Raw genomic sequence first — 20325 nt, 5'->3', positions numbered from 1 at the left:
TTGCACCAGTAAAGCCTGCATACTTTCTGCAGACTCATAAAAGACTTTCACAATGACTTGGGCAGGAAATGAACACGAATACTGAAAAATTTTCTCATGTCACACACGCATACGTGAAATTGCTGACGTATATTTAACGGAAGACAAAAAAATAGACCTTGTTGACTAACAGACCGGAGGGGGCAGTTTACGCTAAAGTCCAAGACCAAAAGCATACTTTTTGAGAAGTCATTAAATTTGGCAACCAAAACAACATCCCAAGTTCAACCGTAGCACACGCCCAAGACTTCCTTCCAGCCAATCAGAGGGCTATTTTCCCGCCTCAACCCTATCATGTACTGAGAAGGCGGACAGCTCAGGCTTGTTGCTAGGGCATGTCCCTGCTCGCTTTAACTGCGCTCAGCCAATAGAGTCGGATCTTATAGTTTCCGCCGAATTATTGGTTGAGACGAATGCCAAACGTTTGCCTATACGGTTTTCCTATTGGCCAGCGCTTCCATCAGTCATTTCAGTGAGTTTTAGTTAGCTGCTGTTGATATGTAGTTTGGAGTCACCAAAGACTCAGAAGTGAACGTAGCTGCGCATACATACCGCTCTGAAACATTTTTTAACGTTTTCATTCCATTCATTTTATGACTTTATGACTAAGTAGTTTCTATTTTTTTAAATAACGAGACAACAACAAGATGGAGCTTAATTCCTTGTTAATTCTGCTGGAAGCTGCAGAGTACTTGGAAAGAAGAGACAGAGGTATTTCAAGCTAAACAGACAAGTTGTCAGCATTTCTAAGCCAGTAATTATGTCGTAAATGGGGATTGGGACGGCAACTAACTTCATTTTTTTTAAATAATTTGTTACGTTTTGACGTGCACTGCCATAGTGCAGGTATGATGTCACTTTACAGACAATGGGACATAGACCAGGCGATGGGTGCAAGCTGCACTCTGGGAGTCTGTATGCTAGACAGTGATAGGTGTAAATGTTTAATTTATAGTGTGTCATTTTTTATAAAATATGTTAGTATCATTTCCGAATGTGTGTTGTTGCAATCGAGTGTTTTTCCTTTGGATTTGGATGTAAGAAAATGAGTAAACAAGCCTGACATTGAAAATATAGGACAGAAATCGTTATGCAGCGGTGGCTATATCATAATATAGACCTCGGTGCTAAAAAAGAAAGAAAAAAGACTGCACTTTAATCGATCTTATTAATGATTTATTACGTGTTGTTCCTCTTTAATTGAGTCCCCGGTTGATATTTCACGTCTCAACTATTTCTCCAAAATGACTCACTGTCATCTATTATTATTAGGATGATTGTAATTGTTTTTGTTTATTTGCTTTGCCGTCCTTGCAGACCAAGCTTAAATGTAACACTCATTTTGCTTTCTGTGTTTACAGAAGCAGAGCACGGGTATGCCTCGGTTTTACCGTACAGCGCCGAGTTTTCCCGAAAGAAAACGAAAGCCTCGCCAATTTCCAAAAAAACTCAGAATAATAGGTAAATATAATCCTTTCTCCCTTCCCCCCAGCTTTATTTCTGACTTCATGCCAGCTTATAAAAACACACACTCACTCTCTCTCTCTCACACACACACGCTGTCTCACTCTCCTGTCTGCTGCCTGGGCTGGGCTCTCTGTTTTGGGCTCTCCAGTAAACAGTGCCACGCGTACACTGTCAAGCCTGCTGCTCTCACTGTTCTGTTTCACTCACACCTATCTCTGAGAGGAGAGAGAACACCGCATACGCCCGTAACCTTTCGTTTCTGCACCTTGTCTCACACAGTTGCATCCAACCTCTGGAATTGTGTGAAGCTTTTAAACAAATGTGTGTATGTCTTTTTTTTATGTGGTTGTTGCGTTTAAGCTTTCGTGCTTCTGATGGAAGTAAATTGATATTTGGAAAGGAAAGGGAACCTCAGCCCAGCACACCCAGAGTTCATTACTGGTGTTGTCTGGAGGATTGAGTTGCTCCCACCGAGTTTAACCCCTTTATTTTGCAGCTGTGTAAGAAGTTAAAGCGAAATATATTACATAAGTGCACGGCATAGCTTTCAGTTTCGGTTTGTCTGCTTCTTCTTCTCAGACCAGTGCCATTGGCAGATTAAAGGTCATTTAAAAACAATCATGGCAATTAATGTGTGGCTGTGTAATGTGTGACCTATGAAGTTAAAACACCCGTGCAGGCTTATGTTTGCTTTCTAAAAGCAAAAATAAAACCATCCAAACTTTCAACTAAAAGTAGGCCATGTGACAAAGAAAAGCAGGAAATCCTCACATTTCAGAGGCTGGATCCATTTAGTGTTCAGCTTTTTTTTCCCATCCCCACCAGGCATGGAGAAACTTGCTTTCTAGGCTACATGCAAATTTGGTTGCCCTTCGGTCTCATTTACAGTAAACAGGCTATTGTTGAAATGATTGTGTCAATCTAGTTCCGTTCCTTAGAAGATTAACACATTACGATCTGATTTAATAAAGTGAAAGATAAAAAAAGAAGGGAAAAAAGCATTGGCTAATAATAGTTTAGGGAAGCAAAGTGTGGAAATGGCTCGGCAGTGAGTCTGATGGTTACGACAGTGCATGTAGATGTACGCTAGAAAGTAGTGTGATTACGAAGGGTGACACAGAGCATCGGAATCAGCAAATAAGGTGGCGATTGCTGACGCCAGTTGCTGTTTTTTGTCCTCCGTGTCACGCCAGTTTTGTGTCAGGTGACTGCTGAAAAGATAGCTCTGTAGATAAACCCCTTAAGATGAAGAGCGAAAAGGCTTCAAATAATTGCAGATGATACTTAATAATATTTTGATTTAACTGGCACAGAAATGAATAAAACAGCATTAAATAAACAAAATAACAAAAGTGTTTTTGCACGCATTTCTGACATGGGTATCAGACTTTTAGTGTGGCTCCATTCCCATTGTCTCTGTTAACTTCCACTCCTGTTTACAACGTGTGGGTGTTCTGATATGAAAGTGATACTTGCACTCGTTTGGCAGAAATGTGAAAGCAGCACCTTCCACATTCCTCTAATCCACAAGTTAACGTGCATTATATTTTGTGTACACCCGTGTGATCGAGTGAAGGGGTGTGGTGTGGATGTGGCAGGTGGGTGCGGCGCCTGAATAAGGCGGGCATCTACGCAAGCATATATGACAAACACCAGACCACTCGCTGGGCTTCATGCAGCCAGGCCTGCGTTTCCATACTTTTTTCTCGTGACAGAGCTTGGGGCACATCCCCCACCCCCGTTACGCCGTTTCCCTTTTTACACTCGCCCTCAGCTTCTTTTTTTTTTCTTTAAGTGTAGACAGGAGCTGATGCAGGCTCCTAGTTATAAAATCAGAACAAAGCAGTAATGTTTAATGTTACATCTGCAACCTAACACGGATAATGTGTGTTAAAGCGTTTACTTAAAGGCTGTTATTACCCTGCTTCATCGCTCTGTCACACCATATGTGAAAATTTAGGTCAGCTGACTTCGTTTTCCTCCTCTAATTCCTTGATTTGAATGTAGGAAAACTTTTTGAGTCCTCCCAGCTTGCCTTTTGGCCATTTGTAGCTCATAAAAAAGTGATAAAAGGCTTATTTTAAATGCCTCTGATTGTTAGAGGATGATTTTATGACATGTAAAAGTCCTCCTCATGCCATCCTGTGGTTTTACATAACATGTAAAGGTGTGGGCTAACCTGCTGTAGTTACAGGTCTGTGAACATTCTCTTCCTCGGAATGATTTCCTGGTCGTGCCCTGTGCTTTGACTGGGACATTTCCCTGATTTGTGCAGGTTTGAATTGCACAACTTCCTCCACGATGGCTCTTTGTCGGCTTCTAAGATCAGCCGCCCAACATCCTGTGTTGTCTTTCGGGATGATTTTGTGCAGACGCCACATTATAGCAGTCGCACGGTCAGCTGTAACCCGTTTTGGTGCGCAGGACGGCGTTGTGGCACACAGCTGTGGGAACCAGTGCTTCGCGAGCACAAGGGCGCCTCAAACAGTGGAAAATGTGAAAAGGCTTGTTGTCAGTCTGTCCCTTTTGTTGTTGCTGTTTTTGTTTTTATTGCCGTGGTATCCATGACGGTCTCATGAACAGAGGGCCTGTTTCAGATGGACCGCAGTGCCCTCGCCGCTTCTGGCTGCGTGTCATAATAGGGGTTCTCCTCGGAATAGCCCACACACTGATGAATTCTGTGGCGTCCGGGCCTCCAGACGTCTGAGAGTGTTTTCATCCCGTGTCCACGCTGAGCAGCCGCGGCGGGGGCAGTGGTGCGTGGATGCTGTTTGTATATGTGTAGAGGGGGGCAGGCAGGCTGTGTCACAGATACAGCTCTCTCTCTCAGGGCCATTTTTGCCCTCGTGTGCGTGCTCTCTGACAGATGTCCCACAGAAATGGGAAAAGATTTTAGAAGTCGTTTATCATACATTTCCCAGTCTTTGCATGTCTGTGCCCTTGATCCACCTGACTGGTATCCATAGACAACAAATTTGTCCTGTTTTAAGCATTAAAATACTGCATTTATTTCTTATAGTACAGCAGCATTCAAATGCTTAAGGCCTACAGCCACCGGAAGGCAGAAGAGCAAGAACATAGAGATGAATCTAGGCTTCTCTTTGATCTCTTGACACACATTTTTCTGATTGTTTCTCAGATCTGTTACTTAACATATTTGCCCAAATTGCTTTCATCTGCCTTGCTCTCTGATGAAAACGTGTACTAACTAAGCCTCTCACTATTATACAGAATCTGATGTCATGTCAGATGATTTTTTTGTAGTATTTTAGTAGTAGTAGTGTAGTATTCCTGCCCTGACAGTCATCTTTGTCATTTCAGATCATCGCACAATGAGCTGGAGAAACACAGGTAAGATGACATCTGACCCCCCTCGACCTTGCCCGTGTTTGATTGTGTGTTGAGTGCGTGTGTCTTTTAGTTCCTGACATAGGTAGTAATTGAAGAGCTTCATGGGGGCTTTCAGGTATTTTCTCCAAATCAGAAACACTAGTACGACAGATCAGATCAGAGGTCGTCTTCAAAGAGCCAAAGATTTAATCTGTTAATTCTTGTGCCTGAAAAACAGATAATAACCTGATTTCAAAGAGCACCTTCACGCTGTCTCCGTTTCACGGATGAAACTCGTGTCCTTGTAAGGAAGAATCTTGGGTTATAATCCTGCCCAGACTGACACTTTGAAAAGAAAAGCAGTAAATCTGGACTTCACCTATCATTCAGCACTGAAATTGGGCTTTTTCTCCTTCCTGGAGGCACAGAATCGCAGCTCATGGTTTGCTTGTGTGTGTGGGGTTTGTGTTTTTTTACTTCACAGCTTTAGAGTTTCTTGTCAGGAAGCAAACGTCTCTTTGATATCAAAAAGGCCTTGCTGCTTCAGAGTAGATTCTTTAAAAATTGCCTTGCAGACAGGAATAAGAAAACAGCTGATGTGACTATCAGCATGTGAGCAGTGGCTGAAAAGGGTGTGTGAGTGTTTGCGTGTGTGAGCGAGCATGACACATGCTGTCACCCACGATGAAGGCCAGTCACATGGCCGGGAGTGAGTAATGGATGTGCGTGGCAGAGGGAAAAACAAGCCCGGACATATTCCTCCCTGACCTGCGAGGCACAGGAAGGCCCCGGCTGATTACACTGCAGGTGTTGAGACACAGGAGTTACCTCATGTCCGACGATGGGTGTGGCTGGTTACCAAGCGCCTGTGACGTCCAGTCAAACTGACAAAAGTGGGTGCCAGTAAAGGGTTTACTCACTTCCTTTGTCATCACCGCAGCCACGAGTTTCTGAAAAAGCGGAGTTTTCATGACAGACATGTCACTGATTCCATGATGGAAGGAAAAGAAGAAGAAGCCCTTTGAAGAATAAAGTTGCGTTCAAACACGCCGTCACATTGCATCATCACCTGTGACAAGCGAGGAGTTATTCTGTATAATTTCATGCCTTGTGTTTTTTCCTGTTTTTGCATTCACCATGCCCGTTTGTGTGGAAACATCTCCACCCTCTTATTTGAAATGACAGGGCTGCATGGTCACAAGGTTTTGCCACGTGGTCCACCCTGAGTCAAACCCCTGTCTGAAAGCGTGGCCACAAATTACATGGTCAGCCACTATACAGGTGTTAACAAGGCTCAGACTCCGCCTTTTGGCACAGCCATGTCTGTTGTACTAGCGACCGTCGTGTGACTAATACGCAACATTGAAACTACTAATAGTTTTTTATAACTGACAAAAAAAGAGACTTCTGAGCTTCTAAAATGAGGCAATTTTTGCTCAAGTACCTTTTGATTTTCTTTTTAAAGCTAATGGCGGCACAAAATGAGCAACTTGAAGAATGTTTTCCTCAAACTTGTAAACGGACATTTGCGTATGACTATCAAGAATCTGGCATGCCACTTGACCACGTTATCAATCGTGATCAGGCTTTTGTTGCAGTCACACGGAAAGTCTATATCTGATAACCAGTAGCTATCATCCAATGAAGATTTAGCATTTTACATTGTTCATGCGCAAATTTATTTTTGAATTTTTAAGACTTCCTCTTCCACACCGACAGATGGACTAAGACGCCTTATCCTAGATATATGAAGCCTTGAATATTCAGCTGCTGGCCTCAGAGTCAGATTACCTAGTATATGAAACTTGCAATGAACCTTTCTGACGAGCTTCTCACATTTGATTTGTAGCTTAAAGATATAAAGAGAAGAGCTTTAACAGACATGCTCAACAAAAGAATTTTTAACTTCTGATTCATAAGAAAACCAAAAGTCTTTAGGTGTCCTGTTCAACCAGTTTAATGAATGTATGACCAGTTCAGGGGTATCTGCTTAAAGCATCAGCCCTGTTTGATCTGCAGTATCGCCTCAGAAATCTGTACCTCCCACACGTCCTTGGACGCGACTCCAGGGAGGTGGCTGCTGTTTGAGGCCTGACTCACTGTCTTTGTTTCTTCGTGTGTTGTTTTTGTTTCCCCCGCTGCTGCACAGAGCAATCCTTGTACTATACATTCACGAGGTAGATAAGGTGGCGGATGAACGTCTCCTTAGAGGCCGAAAGGCATCGCATGTAATAGTACCAAAATCACGTTTTCTTGCATGAGAATGTCCTCTAACCAGATTTTATTAAATAAGGGAACACTTTAGTATGCAGTTTTTAACTTTGAGCAGTTGACAAAAAAATATGAAATTATTTTGTTTCATTAACAACAGATGTTAAAATAAAGGAGATAAAACTGGAAAATGTTGATTGAAATTGGGAAAGACCTGATGTCAAACAAGTTTGGAAGGTGGTTTTCATCTTTTAAGATTTTTTTTGTTTGGTTATTACTTTTTTATTGTTTTTTATTTATTTATTGATTACTTTAAAATTATTTTTTAGAACTGTTTGTCAACAAAGATACCAAACTTTCCACATGCAGCCAAGACTGAAACGGTGTGGCTAATCGGTACATTTGCTGAATAATCAGCTAAATGATTAATCAACTATTCATTGCTGCTGTTATATGAAGCTGATTAAGTTGGAACTTTTTGGCTCTCTGGGTACCGTTCGCTGACCTCGTGCATGCTAGGTGTCTCTGGCAGCTGCTCCGGAGACACCCTGCATATATTTGTGTCCCATTATCAGAGTCAGTCAGCTGCTTCGTGGATGTGGAGTCCCACAGAGTCGGCTGTCCTGACACTTATCTGCTGCAGCCTGATTTTTAGCTGTGACAGCTCTCTATAGACCATCTCTTGAATGACTGTGCTGCTTTTTGTTTTGTTTTTTCCTTCCCTCGTCAGACCTGCAGAGCATCAGCTCAGAGTCTATGTGAAACTTAAGTGCAGTGTGTTTGTTCTCCACGAGCATTGCTTCCTTCCCATTTCTGACTTTAACCGCTTTTGATCACGCTTATGACAGCTCAAGTTTCCTTTTCAAGCAACGCCAAGAAATTACGAAACTAGATGTTTTACTTTCCCACATATCACCTGTTTACAGGAAGCCCAAGTCCAGTCTGCATAATCTAAGCTGTCTGGTATGTTTGCCATGCCTGCCTCGATCGAAAAAGAAAAGAGAAATATTTAGAGTTCTATTTTTATCCCCACCCATTTTGGCTCTCAGGTGCTCTTGGTTTCAGTTTTTCGAGATCGTAGCGAAGCTCACGAGTTTGCAGGCTGATTTCGACAAACAGTATCCTCTTACACTACGCTCTGTATCACACTGCAGACAATGTGCAGCAACTGTGGAGCACCCATTGAACTCGGCTTTAAATTTACATGCACTTCATGGACACGGGAGCAAGCCCTCCATTTGTCATGGTCTAGTCTTCTCTCTAATTAAATTTACTCTCCATGTTTCTTCTACTCCCAGCTGTGAATGAATCACTTTTTTTTGGCAGTGAGCAGGTCCTTTTTTCCTCGAGTGAAGCACACTTATGTGTGTCTATGCCGGCCGGGCAGCACCTCTTTGAGTTACGGCAGCGTGCTGGTGGGAGGGATGCCCATCCACGGCCCTGTTACTTCACCTCCTTGACATCTTTTCTTTGCCCCACCCCCACTTTCCAGAGTCCACATCTGTCTTTTCTGTTATCTGTCTTTTTTTCCCTCTTCCTTCTCCTTATTCTCGCTCTCCTTTTCGGCCCTACTAAAAGCCCCTGAGTCAGCAGAAACTTGAGGCAGCGAGGAAGAGAAGGAGGGGCAGGGCTCTCTTCCTTCTCACTCTTTTTTTCTTAGTGACAAAACTCATCTGTTCCCATTTCTCCTGTTTTGAGGTATAAATCCTTGTCGTGTCTTCGATTTTATACCTATGTTTATCCTGTAAATGTGCAACGCTGCTTTTAAGGGCTGCTGTATATCCTGCTTGTTTTGCTTATTTTTTATTTTGAAGTTAAATGTCATGTTTGCCTCTCAGGGGCTGCTACGTAATTAAAGTTTGGAAAGTTTTCATTTTTTCCTTCCAGTTTTGGTTTTGGTGTGACGTCCTCACATGTGACTGCATGTGCACTTTAGTTCCCTGCTGTCACAATGCCAGTTAAATTCCCCTTTTTGTTGGCATCATGGAGGAATCATTGTAGTTAATGATGTCTTGTACGCAGTCTAATTACAGAACCTGTAGAGCAAGGATGTTGTTATTTGTCATGAGATTGAATCAGCCAGTGCTGAAAGAGTCAACTACATATAGTCGACTATATGGATAACTAAGTTTTTCTTTTATTATCTGGAATAGTTTAAAGGCCGGAAATTATTTTTCCATTATTGTAGTTGATGGTTTTGATTTTAAAATTGTGTAAAAAATTCAAGGTGACATTTTTAAAGTGACATAAAACTGAAAAGTGTAAAAAAACACACACACAAAAAAACTGTCTGCAGACGAAACAGAACAATCTGGGTTGAGTTAAAGATGCAGTGGGAATAAAAATAAAATCTAGACAAGCAAAGACTGGAGGGGGAGAAGAGGCTTAGTTTGAACTTTGACAGGCCTCATCCTGCAGTTCTCTCTCTGATCTAATGGTGCGCTCCATTTGAAGTGGGAAATCAGAAATCACGACTTCCAAGTTGGAATTGTCAACTGGGAAAGTCAGAAAAGCCCCACCAATGACATCACAATCCAAGATGTTGACAGAGCATGTAAACAGTAGTAAAAATGTAAACTGTCTGCAAGTGTCACAAACGCACTGTTAAGTGTTTGCGACACGCTCAAAAAAGCATGCACTGAGCAGTGACGGGGCTCTGTCCACCAACGTGCTACAGCAGTGTTTTTAAAAAAACAGGGATTGCATTATGTCGCTTGAGATGCATGAATGACTCTACTTTATGTATGAGCAAAAACAAATCCAGTTTTTCCTCGCTTTTCCGACCGCTACTACGAATGCTGAAACGCAATCAACTTGGGAGTTACGCCACTCCCAGCTTCAACAGTCAGCTTAGAGGTAAAGGAATACACAACTGCTGGGGACTACTCCTCAGACGTATGTGTGTACGCTAAAAATAAGTCAGTGGCAACATTTGACTTTTTAGAGCCTAAACAAGGCGTAGGAGGTCTAGTTCTGTCTTGGATTAAAAATTCCATAGTGGATTTTTGTCTTATGGCACTAAATCCTGTTGGATGACTCAACTTAAAAAAAATCTTATATATCTGTCAACTTACAATCAAAATGTAACAAACGTAGTCCTTATTAGTTTGCGTCGTTACCTGGAAGAACATAGGTAAAGAGAGTAAAGTTTGGGTTAGCTGATGCTTTGTCCTAATACATGTGGCCATGTTGGCGTGTAAAAGAAAAGGTTTGTCCAAACGTGTGTGTGTGTGTTTACTTATCCAGGCATGGGACAGTCTGGGTTTGTAGCTGAGCTGTGTGTGACTAAAGGGTAACAAACAGGCCACAGCTGGACGTCAGCAGCAGTGCTCCCATGTGGAATTTTCTCCACCCTGAGGTCACCCAGCTTTAAGAAGTTCATCAAACCCGGTTTTTTGTAAAGCCCGTGGACGATCTGCTCTGGCGGGTGGGTGAGGCGCGGGGGGTATCTTTACACGTAATGCAAATATTTCAGGCCACCGCAGACCTACATTTACAAAAGAATGTTCTCGTTCCAGCTCAGGTGTTACTGTGTTCTCCGCAGTAAACTCGGCTCGTTGGCACAAAACAGTCGGTGCTCATAAAAAAACAGCAGTGTAGGATGCACTTTAACAAGGTGTGTGAATAGCTTTGGGGTTTCCAGGATAGGAAAAAGAGAGCAATTAAAGAAAGACGCAACTAGACACAGAAGTGCGATGACTGAACCATTCATGGTTCGGCCATGGCTGAGGAGGAGGTGGAGAAGGAGGAGACAAAGACATTCTTGAGTGTTGCTGAAGGGAGGAACTTGAGGCAGTGTAGGACGTGGCTGTTATGTGTGTCAGCCAGGCACCCTGAAATTCAGGTCAGCGGAGCATACACACATACACTGGAATGCAGAGTTAAATAAGAGAAGCGGCTTATGGGGAAAGTTTGAAGATGGATGGCAGGTGGGGTCACAGAACTAGCAGGCCGAGTATTACTAGAATGCTTCGCATTCAGCGCTGTCTGCTTTTTTGGCACAAGTGAGCCCCAAGTGAATGTTTGTATGATTATGCACTGATAGGCAAGATTACAGCTGCAGGCATTCTGGTTTTGCACTTTTGTCCAGCAGTAGTTTTAAACCTTTTGGTAAGCGAGCTCTAAATCAGCTACTTGGAGAAACAACATAAAAGTGGAAGGTAGTGGAAATCTCTTCTTTCCTCTTTTCCTGACCCCTCTGGATTTTTTCGTAGGCAGGCCCAGACCTTCATGCAGGACCCCACCCCACTGCTCTAAAACCCTCCTTCAGATGTAAACAACTCCAACTTTTACAGTCAACATGGAGCCAGGAATCCTCTCTCATGCCACTAGATTCCTGCATGTTAATCATTGACAAGGACCATTATAAAACCAGAGCGCCCCATGTCAGGGGAACGTGTTTATGGTGCTTGCTGAACTTGTCTCTGCTAGTCTGTCCCAAGATTTGCGAGATGCACTTTTCATGGCACGCAGGGAAAGGCAATTAATGTCCAGGTCTGTCATCTGACGTTGGCATTGAAATGGGATGTGCAGAGAAAAAACCTTCCTCTATTTTTAAGCCTCCGCCATCTCTGTTTCGCTCGCACGCTCTCCCCTTTAAAATCTGTTTGACATCTGTTTCTCTGTTAACACCGCAGTAAGCTGGCTGTGCTGAGAAAGGGATTTTGTAATGATCCTCGCTCGCACAGGGGGGATTGTTTGAGTACACGAAAACAATCAAATGAATCTAATTACTTGGCATTCCCAAGCATGCCCCGTGGAAATTCCAGTTTGTTTTGTGGAAATTGTACTACAGTGAGTGAGCAACACACTGCTTCTACTCTTTCCTGTTGTTTAATCACCAGAAAAGCATGCTGAGCTTTTCCTTTAGAGTAATTCACCGATAAGTGAAGTAACCTCCCTCTGCCTGCTTTGCTGCAATCGTGTGTGTGTTTTCAGGTTTCTGTTTGCTCCTCGCGTGTGAGAGCAGAGTCATGTGAGAGCGAGCTCCATGTTCCTGCCGTCAGGAGAATGTGTTTATGGGGGACTTGTATCCGTCTGTCTCACCTTACAGAGTTGTCACTGCACACAGTGGGCGTGTGGGTGTGGCGTCCCCGATGACAGAAAACAAACATAACTCGTCCCAGACGACTGACATTTCATATGAGCGAGATAAAGACTTCTTGTGTCTCCCTGCGCCTCGGTGCGTGCCTTTCTTCTCACTGGCGTGGGCAGCGTGGTGAACCACTCTGTCAGTTTCACATGAGCGTGTCTTATTTTTCTGCCGTCTTGTTTTCCGTGAGATCGCTGTTAAATGGGAACGCTTACGGGGCTGACCTGCAGGGTGACAGTGAGACTAATAAAGGCTGGGTGTGTCTTGTGTTTCTGTCGGCAGGCCACTGGGCAGGGTCTCAACTTCCCTGCTCTCTCACTCCTGAAGATATATTCAGCCTGATATAAACCTGTAGCAGAAATTGCCATGTTTATAGCTAACAACAAAAAATAGTTTTGGTTTCTATGGCTGCATGGATGGTAACTGTACAGGTAGTACATTTTTTATGCAATAAAAGGGGGCGTGGTCGTTTTCAATGTCAAGTTTATGGTGACTAGGCTGTTCATGCTTGGCTGCAAATTCGCTCTCTGAGCTGCAACCTGTCGACCGTGTTTATGGTGCTGTTTTCTGACTAATAACAAGCTCTGCTGTGGTTAATTGTACTTACTACTGGGTTTCAGAGTCTGTGTGATACTTAGCACTTCTGGATCTGGGGGAAAAAACACAAACAACCAAAAGGTTAAAAGTGGCTTTAAAATGTGACTTGAATGTATGACATCACGGTGCCTGTGTCCATCTTTTATATGCAGTCTGCGGTTATGTCATATAATCAAACAAGCAGTCAGAGAGTCACATGGGTTTAAAGCAAACCTTCAGGTTAAAGAAACTTATTTAAAAACAAATGTAATCACATGATAACCCAAACTAACTACTGCAGGTTATTTGGAGGTAAAACCTGAAGTGGACAAGTACAAAATATCAGTAGGAAGTCCACAAGCATGTGCATGTACAGCTATGGTAAAATACATGGTCTTAGCCTTGTTTTTTAAGCTTTGCTGTAAGAATAACGAATAAAACTATAAGAATAACAATTCCTCAAGAACACAGTTTTTGTATCCTCTCATATGCGTCTTGAGATTGAATGACTGCAGTTCTGTGCCTGCTTAAAGCTGAGCTGATCAGAAACTCTTCTTCATCTTGATGTCTTGTGGGCTCAGCTCAAAAGGAAAATAAACAAACAGGCATAGTTGTTGCATTTTCTGCTTCTGGGTACTGGGGCAGCTCTAGCACTGAGAGCTAGCATTGTATCATGGCTTCTGATGACCTTTGACCTCTGTTTAGTAGGCCTGGCCCTGTGCCAGACAATCCACTCAGCCCTGTGCATATGGGTGGAGGAATGTGCTGGGCTGCAGTGAGCTCATTAAACAGTACAGTGAGCGAGGGGTGAAGGTCTGTTGTTTGCACTAGCTCGCCTTCTCAGGCCCTTTGTGTGCCGATGGAGCCTCCTGAGGGACACTGTGTCCACCAGGAAAGTGTGTGTGTGCGAAAACACTGCACAAATGGTCACTGCAACCTTTTTCCTCTGGTGCACAATACATCAATACCCCTAACGTGCACACCCAGCCTGCCACAGATGCACTTGAGCTGGAAAACAAGATATATTGTTTTCCTTCCAAGGCCCAGAGTGTGAGGAGGTCTGTGAGAATGGCCTGATCTGTACCCGACAACCTTGGAGCGCAAGTCAGCGGTTTGGCTTGTTCCAGTTTCAGCAGTGTGCAGCTTTCTGAGCAAAAGTTCCTTTTTTTTTTTTCACCTCCCCGGCGTAGTCTGTGCTTTGTTTTGGCTCTGAGCTGCTGATGGAGAAAAAAGATGGAGGGGGAGGGAAGGCCAGAGATCAGACACAATCATCCCGTGGTGGCAGCACATGAGAACAGTCAGGTGGTGATTTCTGGGCAGAAAACAAGTTGATCAACCAGATTCACTATTAAATCCTCAACTGCAGGCAGGAGTATGGGGCAGTCTGATTTAGCATTTTTAGCAGTTTTTATTTGCAAACTTTTATAAACAAACAAACAAAAGGAGACCTCTTGCAAATATTGATATTGTTGTATAACGAAGCTCCAATCCTTTCAAACAAAATCTGCCTCAACCCCAAATCAAAGGCTATCCTATTTTCAAACCAGACAAATTGGAAAATTTGCAGTGATTCACAACCATGTGGCCCGGTGATGGGGGCAGTCTGCTTCCCATCATTAACATAGCATATGCGTTCACCTCGCGCAATGCTTTGCACAGCGGTTTTAGGCAATCTGATAAACACTGCGTGACCGGGGCTTTTTTAAGTAATAACAAACCTGTGTGAGAGGGGGTCCTAAACCCCGCTCCGAATCAGCTGTGTGCTCCTGAAGAAAAATTTCTCGTGGCGGGAGAACCCCTGCTGCTGCTGCTAATGCGAGGGAGCTTTCAGGGACACACGTGCCAGGTTTAATTCTCTTAATTATATGCAGCTAAGCGCCTGATTCTTCTCGGCCGGGGCAGAGTGCACACTTTTGTTACTGTAAGGTTAACTAGTGGGGATGGTGTGGGAAAAGCTAGGTGTTTCCCCTCATTTTAACCTTTGTGTAATGCTAGGCTAACCATATGCTGGTTTCACCTTCATAGTTAGTATTCAGATATCAGAGCAGTATCAATCTTCTCATCTGAAATAGTGAACAAGTGGGTTTTTGTTCACCAGTTTCATGAACTGAAGATCTGCTAAGATACGTTTTTTTCTTTAACCGCAGAGATCACATTTGAGAAGAATTCTTCACAGGGGGGCAACGACGAACTTTTTAGGTGCAGCCGACAGACACCGGTCTCCACCAGTCATTGCATATGAATGCAGAAAAAATAAAAACCAAAGCTTCTTAAAGACTGACCCATTATTGCTTGATAGCAGGTGTGGACTGAACCAAGATCGACTCAAATTTTGAAAGCACAACCTTTGTAAGCCAGAGAGCTTCTGGAAACAAATATTTTGTCTCTGGCCTGCAAATTCTTCTTACTCATTTTTAGCTATTAAAGTTGGGTATATATTAAAAGTGTTCTGACACTTGGATGGCAAAAGGGGAGGGGCCTCCTTGAGGTTTTCTAAACCTGTCCAGTGGGCTATATTTGAGTCTTTCCCGAGCCGATTCTGTCCCCCATCCTGGGGGAAGGCAACTAATCCGGCATAACAAAGCGAAAAAATGTTACATGTAAGACCCTTTCCAAGAAGCTGTTAGCCCACATATTTGGCGAATCAGCCAACCCTAGCAAAATAATATTTTCATTTTGGTCCCGGCAGCATTTCACTTTATTTTTTTATCTTTTTTGCAGCTGCAGAAAACATGGGTGTGGTCTTCTCCCTTTGGTGGCGAGTTTGTGCGTTTAACTCTTTGCTCATTTGTTTCTTATGTGGTCAAAGGGCACCAGGGCACACTTCTCTCTTCTGCGTGGCAGGTAAAATATGAGGCCAGGATACATGAAGGGCCTGAGGTGAATAACACTGGTGAAAAAACACGGAAAAAGAGTTTTCTTGAGGTGGGTAGTCGGGCAGAGTATTCAGGGAAACGCCTTGTTTTTGTTTTTTGTTTTTCGCTATGAGAGAGCAGTGGGGGCAGGGTGAAGTGCAAGATGGTTGCCCATTGGCTCAAGTTACCCTTTGGATGATGCGTATGGAGTGCTGCCTAGTGCAGCTGAGCACACTGCACTGAAAGGGTCCTTTTTTCAAACCAGAGAGAAAGTCATCCACATACTCGGACCCCGCTGCAGAACTCCTGCTCCTCCCTGCCTGCTTCCCCTGGCTGCAGACCAAGCGCTTCATGTGGCTTGAATGGGGTAAGCTGGAGGTGGCCCCCACCCCTGTCCTCAGAAGACACTTGTTTTCCAGTGGGATGAGGGTGTGTTAGTGTTGGCAGGGTGGAGCAGAGAGTTGAAGGGGTTCAGCGGATGGGGGGTTAGGCGGACTTGCCTCCTGGGAGAGGAGGTAATAAAAGACTGAGAGCACTTTCACATGACCCTTTCACACACCTACGTGCACCTGTAGAGAGATGACACGTTGTTTATTAAAGCCATATCTTTCTGTTTTTAAGATTATTTTCTTAATAATTGTGCAATCAAATCCATCAAAATCGATACTGTGCATGAAGTGAGACTGGTCAGATTTATTGCCCACAAGATGTCTCTGGTCGAGGTCTAAGTGAAACAGACGTGGCTACTGAGATGGTCTCATTTTGCATAAAAATGAAGGTGACGCCCTTCCTGAAAAAGAGCTGGGGAGAAAAAAACACAGAGTGTGTAAAGATTGTGTATGATTGCACACTAACCGTGGACTCAAAGAGAGCCTCATTTCTCTGATTAGGTTTATCTAAGCTGCGGCAATGGCTGGTGGAGACCTTGTGTTGTTGGAGTTTGTTTACCATATAGTCAGAGTTCCTCAAAGGAACAGGAGAAAGGCAGTAGTGGTGGTGGTGGAGGGAAGGCTAGCTCAGAAGAATGAAACAGTTCATGGACTAGCTTGACTAATGGAGGATTCAAAGGCCTTTTTGAACAAGTCTGAATGGAGCAAAGTCAGAGAGGGGATCTTGCTGATAGGATCTTCTCTTAAATAACATACAGTATCCATAAAAAATGTAACTCTGTCTTCACTGTCTCTCATATAAACATCCAAATGACGCTGTTTACTCGAGGATCCAGGGCAGGGTTGTTGGCCTGCAGGGCTTTGGCAGGGATGCAGGGTTCACAGTTTCGCTCTGCGACCTTATCACAGCTGCCATTTTGATTGGTGACTAATTTTTGTCTCTTCTTTTGCACGTTTTCTCAGTTTTAGCGTACGGTGGGTTTGCCATTTTGCGCACACGAGGTTTGGAAAATGTCGGTCAGACAGCTGTGCTGGAAAGTATGGGGACTACTATACTATGCACAGTGATATTTAGGTCAGCGTGTAGCACACTGGCACTCTGCCCATACGCTAGTGAGTGTGTGCACATGTGTTCAGAAAATTGTGAGCAGGTTTGGGGAATGAATAATCACCTCATAAATGAAAAGTGCATACATGAAAATCCCAAAAGTGTGTGTGTGTGTGTGTCACATGTTAGCTTACAAGAAGAAGATGGATAAACCGTGGCTGGATTTCTAACAATCTAATCATTAACACAGTATATCTCACTATTTTTATTATAATATTTGCAGTTGCTCGTGAACTCTTGATTAGTTCACTAATCACTGTTTGACGTAGCTCGTCTCAGATCATTACGCACAGCAGTGACAGTAAATGTAAGACTATCTGTGTCAATTTTGCACAAGTACAGCACAGCCTGCGCTTTGTTGTGGATGAGGAGCTTTGAACATGACTAACCACAGATCCTCTGAACCCCTCAACCCTTTGAAAATGTCTCACGGTCAAGCCCAGAGTCAAAGTGAAACCAAGCGTGCAAAAGAGCGTCAGGCCACGATCGCGCAACATTCGCACGCGAGAGCAGGACATGTAAAAAGGAAAAAAGAAAAATCGGTGTGTGCTTCTCATGCACACACCGATTTTTGTGTGTGCATGAGGTTTTGTGGAGGTTCTTTCTCACTTTCTGCCGGTGGATGTGTGCTGACTCACTTCTGTGTTTGCTTGTGTGCTTGCAGACGTGCCAAACTACGGCTCTACTTGGAGCAGTTGAAGAAGCTGGTGCCTTTGGGTCCAGACAGCACGAGACACACCACTCTGAGCTTGCTAAAAAGGGCCAAGATGCACATCAAGGTACTAAAATGCACAAACCTTATGAATCATTCAAGTGTTCACGTGGCACATCGCATGTTGGATTTAAGCGACGCATACATTTTAATGTTTTCACCAAGCATTTATCTGATGGAGTGTTAGGGCCACTTTAAGAAAAATATGTCGTTCTTTTTAAGATTATAGTCAAAAAGTGGAGATTGAAGTTGTCGTTTCAAGTCAAACAAACTGCCAGGGCTGCTCTGTAAAACGCCTTGTGTACATGAGTTAGTGAAACAACATCAAACATCAGCTGTCTTATTGTGTGTTGTGACACAGCATATCCCCTCCGTACCGCACGAGGGTGTAACCATCGGCATCCTCTCATCTGTCCATTGTCAGCTATTTCATTTTGCATGAATCCGACCAGCTCTTTGAAATTTTTTGAGGCTTTTTCTTTCTGACCAGAAGCAGCTTTCTGCACCATCTGTTCAACATTCTTATATTTGTCACCACACTGTGTTTAAGTGCCAAAAGAGAAATCATTTCCTTGTTACTAAAACTGATTCGAGTGTAATTTCATTAACTCACAAGGCATTTTGTAGAGGGTACTCTTAAAATAACACAATGCGGCCCTAATACTCTTTCGCAGTATGATGAGTGAATTTTTTCCTTATATTTTATTTTCTGAATAAACTATTGACGCTCCTCTGTGGGGAGGACCCCCCTGGAGGGGCACCGAGCCACTGTGCATGGGTGTGAACACCCAAGAGAAGAAAAATTAAATTAAAAATTAGATCCAAGTGAGAGGACTTAACTTTTTCTTTTTTTTTTTGCTTTTGGAAATGGGGTCATACCAGAAGAAGCATGAGAACCTCTAGACTAAGCAAACAGAGTAATCTAAAAATCTTCTCTGTACCAGCTTCATGCTCTACTTCTCCTGTTTCCTCTAAGTAATTTTTTTCTGCACTTTAAGTGTGTCGTTGTTTTCTAATTGTTCAATCAGGATGGATCGGTGCTCAATGAAAATAAAAATCAAACAAAAAAGAAGAAGAAAAAAAAATCTTAACACAGAGCCTTCAAAGTAAAATATGTGGGAGACTTTGTGGCTGATGTTTAGATTGTGTATTTAATATTTGGCTTTGCCAACTTTTCCTCCATGGTTCATTAAACTGTTTCACTTCACAGACACCAAGTGACGTGCTAAAAAATGCTCTGCAGCAGCAACTAGTGAGCGGAGCTTAAAAAAAGTAGCAGCAGTGCTTCTACCCGTGCTGTAGAAGACCAACCATAAGTAGACTTTAGGACACGCCGCACTGATCTTGCTGTTTACAAGCAGCAACAGTGTGGTTGGTGGAAAATCCAGACGTAGCGAGTTTTAACCCTTCATTTCCTGTTTACTAAGCATGTCCTCTCTGCTCAGACGACCTGCGCTAATTCTCGGCATTGCGACCGTTTCTTCTTACGCGAGTTCGCTTTGATTCACCACTGAAAACCTTCATATACAAATAAGGGCACAAAAAAAAAATCGAACCCCACTCTGAGTCAAAATTTGACTTTGAGTTCAAGTTTATTTTTAGTTTCAAACCCGTGAACCTCACACAGTCATTTGGCTACTTCCCCAATAAAATGTTGAAATTCAAGGTCGTGTTGTAACTTTGACAGAGATCTGATTTAAAGCAGATAGAAGATAAATCTGGTTTCAATTTTTTTGTTAACTTGATGAGATCAAAAACAAGAACTAATATTCATGTTTCAGCTAAAGTAATACTTCACCCTGCAGCAGTGATACAATAGGAAAATACTGTGGTCGTCACACTAGGAAGAAGTGTTGTCTTTTACTGCAGAGGAAGCTTTTTTGGTCTGGATTGTGGGTTTAACCATGTGTATTATGTGGTGTGCAGTAAAGAGAAGGCAATTACTAGAACCCTGCACAGGCATGGACTGAGGTTGCAGATGAAAAAAATCCATGTCTGCAGAACAGACACCTTTAAACCAGTCTTAAGTATGCTAAGGAAGAAAATATGTATACTAGAGGTCTTCACTTCAGTTGCATACTTTAAAGGCAGAGCAAAAACGGGGAGGTGGTCCAATCCGGTGAGCATGGTCGTTAATTTTTCGGCATTTTTGTGTGTGCTTTGTGTGCAGAAGCTGGAAGAGCAGGACAGGAAGGCTTTAAATGTGAAGGAGCAGCTTCAGAGAGAGCACCGCTACCTCAAACGCCGCCTGGAGCAGCTCTCCGTGTCCGGATCTGTGGAGCGCATTCGCACCGATAGCATGGGCTCCACCATCTCCACCGACTCAGAGCAAGGTAGGCTGTCCTTAAAGAGCCAATCACACCTTTCTGGATTGCACTTAGACATGGATTGCGCGCCGTATTATTAGAGTACACTGTAAACGCTCTCCATGAGCCGGTTCTTTGTGCCTCAGATGTCTCTGTAGTGCTTAGTTTGAACTGTTGAGGTATGTTTGATATTCCTGAACGAGGTAACACACATGCAGTTGTTTGTCATTGTAAGGGATT

General features: G+C 43.2%; 1 protein-coding gene across 2 annotated transcripts in view; it reads left to right on the top strand.

Moving 5' to 3' along the window:
• The first annotated feature begins 480 nt into the window (after positions 1-480).
• mxd4 (MAX dimerization protein 4) overlaps positions 481-20325 on the top strand; it is a 23412-nt gene continuing 3567 nt past the window's right edge. Inside the window, exons 1-5 of one of the 2 annotated variants that reach the window (XM_086295580.1) lie at positions 486-750; positions 1401-1500; positions 4828-4857; positions 17732-17846; positions 19950-20112. In XM_086295580.1, coding sequence (XP_086151706.1) covers positions 687-750; positions 1401-1500; positions 4828-4857; positions 17732-17846; positions 19950-20112 — 472 coding nt within the window. In that variant the 5' untranslated portion in view covers positions 486-686. Of the gene's footprint in view, positions 751-1400; positions 1501-4827; positions 4858-17731; positions 17847-19949; positions 20113-20325 lie in introns of both variants that reach the window. The other variant, XM_086295581.1, reaches the window with a different exon arrangement.

Source organism: Aulonocara sp. 'chitande type north' Nkhata Bay, linkage group LG6 (assembly GCF_057382095.1).
Source record: "Aulonocara sp. 'chitande type north' Nkhata Bay isolate Kocher_YH1m ecotype deep benthic linkage group LG6, A_spYH_male_GT1.1, whole genome shotgun sequence".
NCBI classification, from domain to species: Eukaryota; Metazoa; Chordata; class Actinopteri; order Cichliformes; family Cichlidae; genus Aulonocara; species Aulonocara sp. 'chitande type north' Nkhata Bay.
This window is presented reverse-complemented; position numbering and strand designations above follow the sequence as displayed.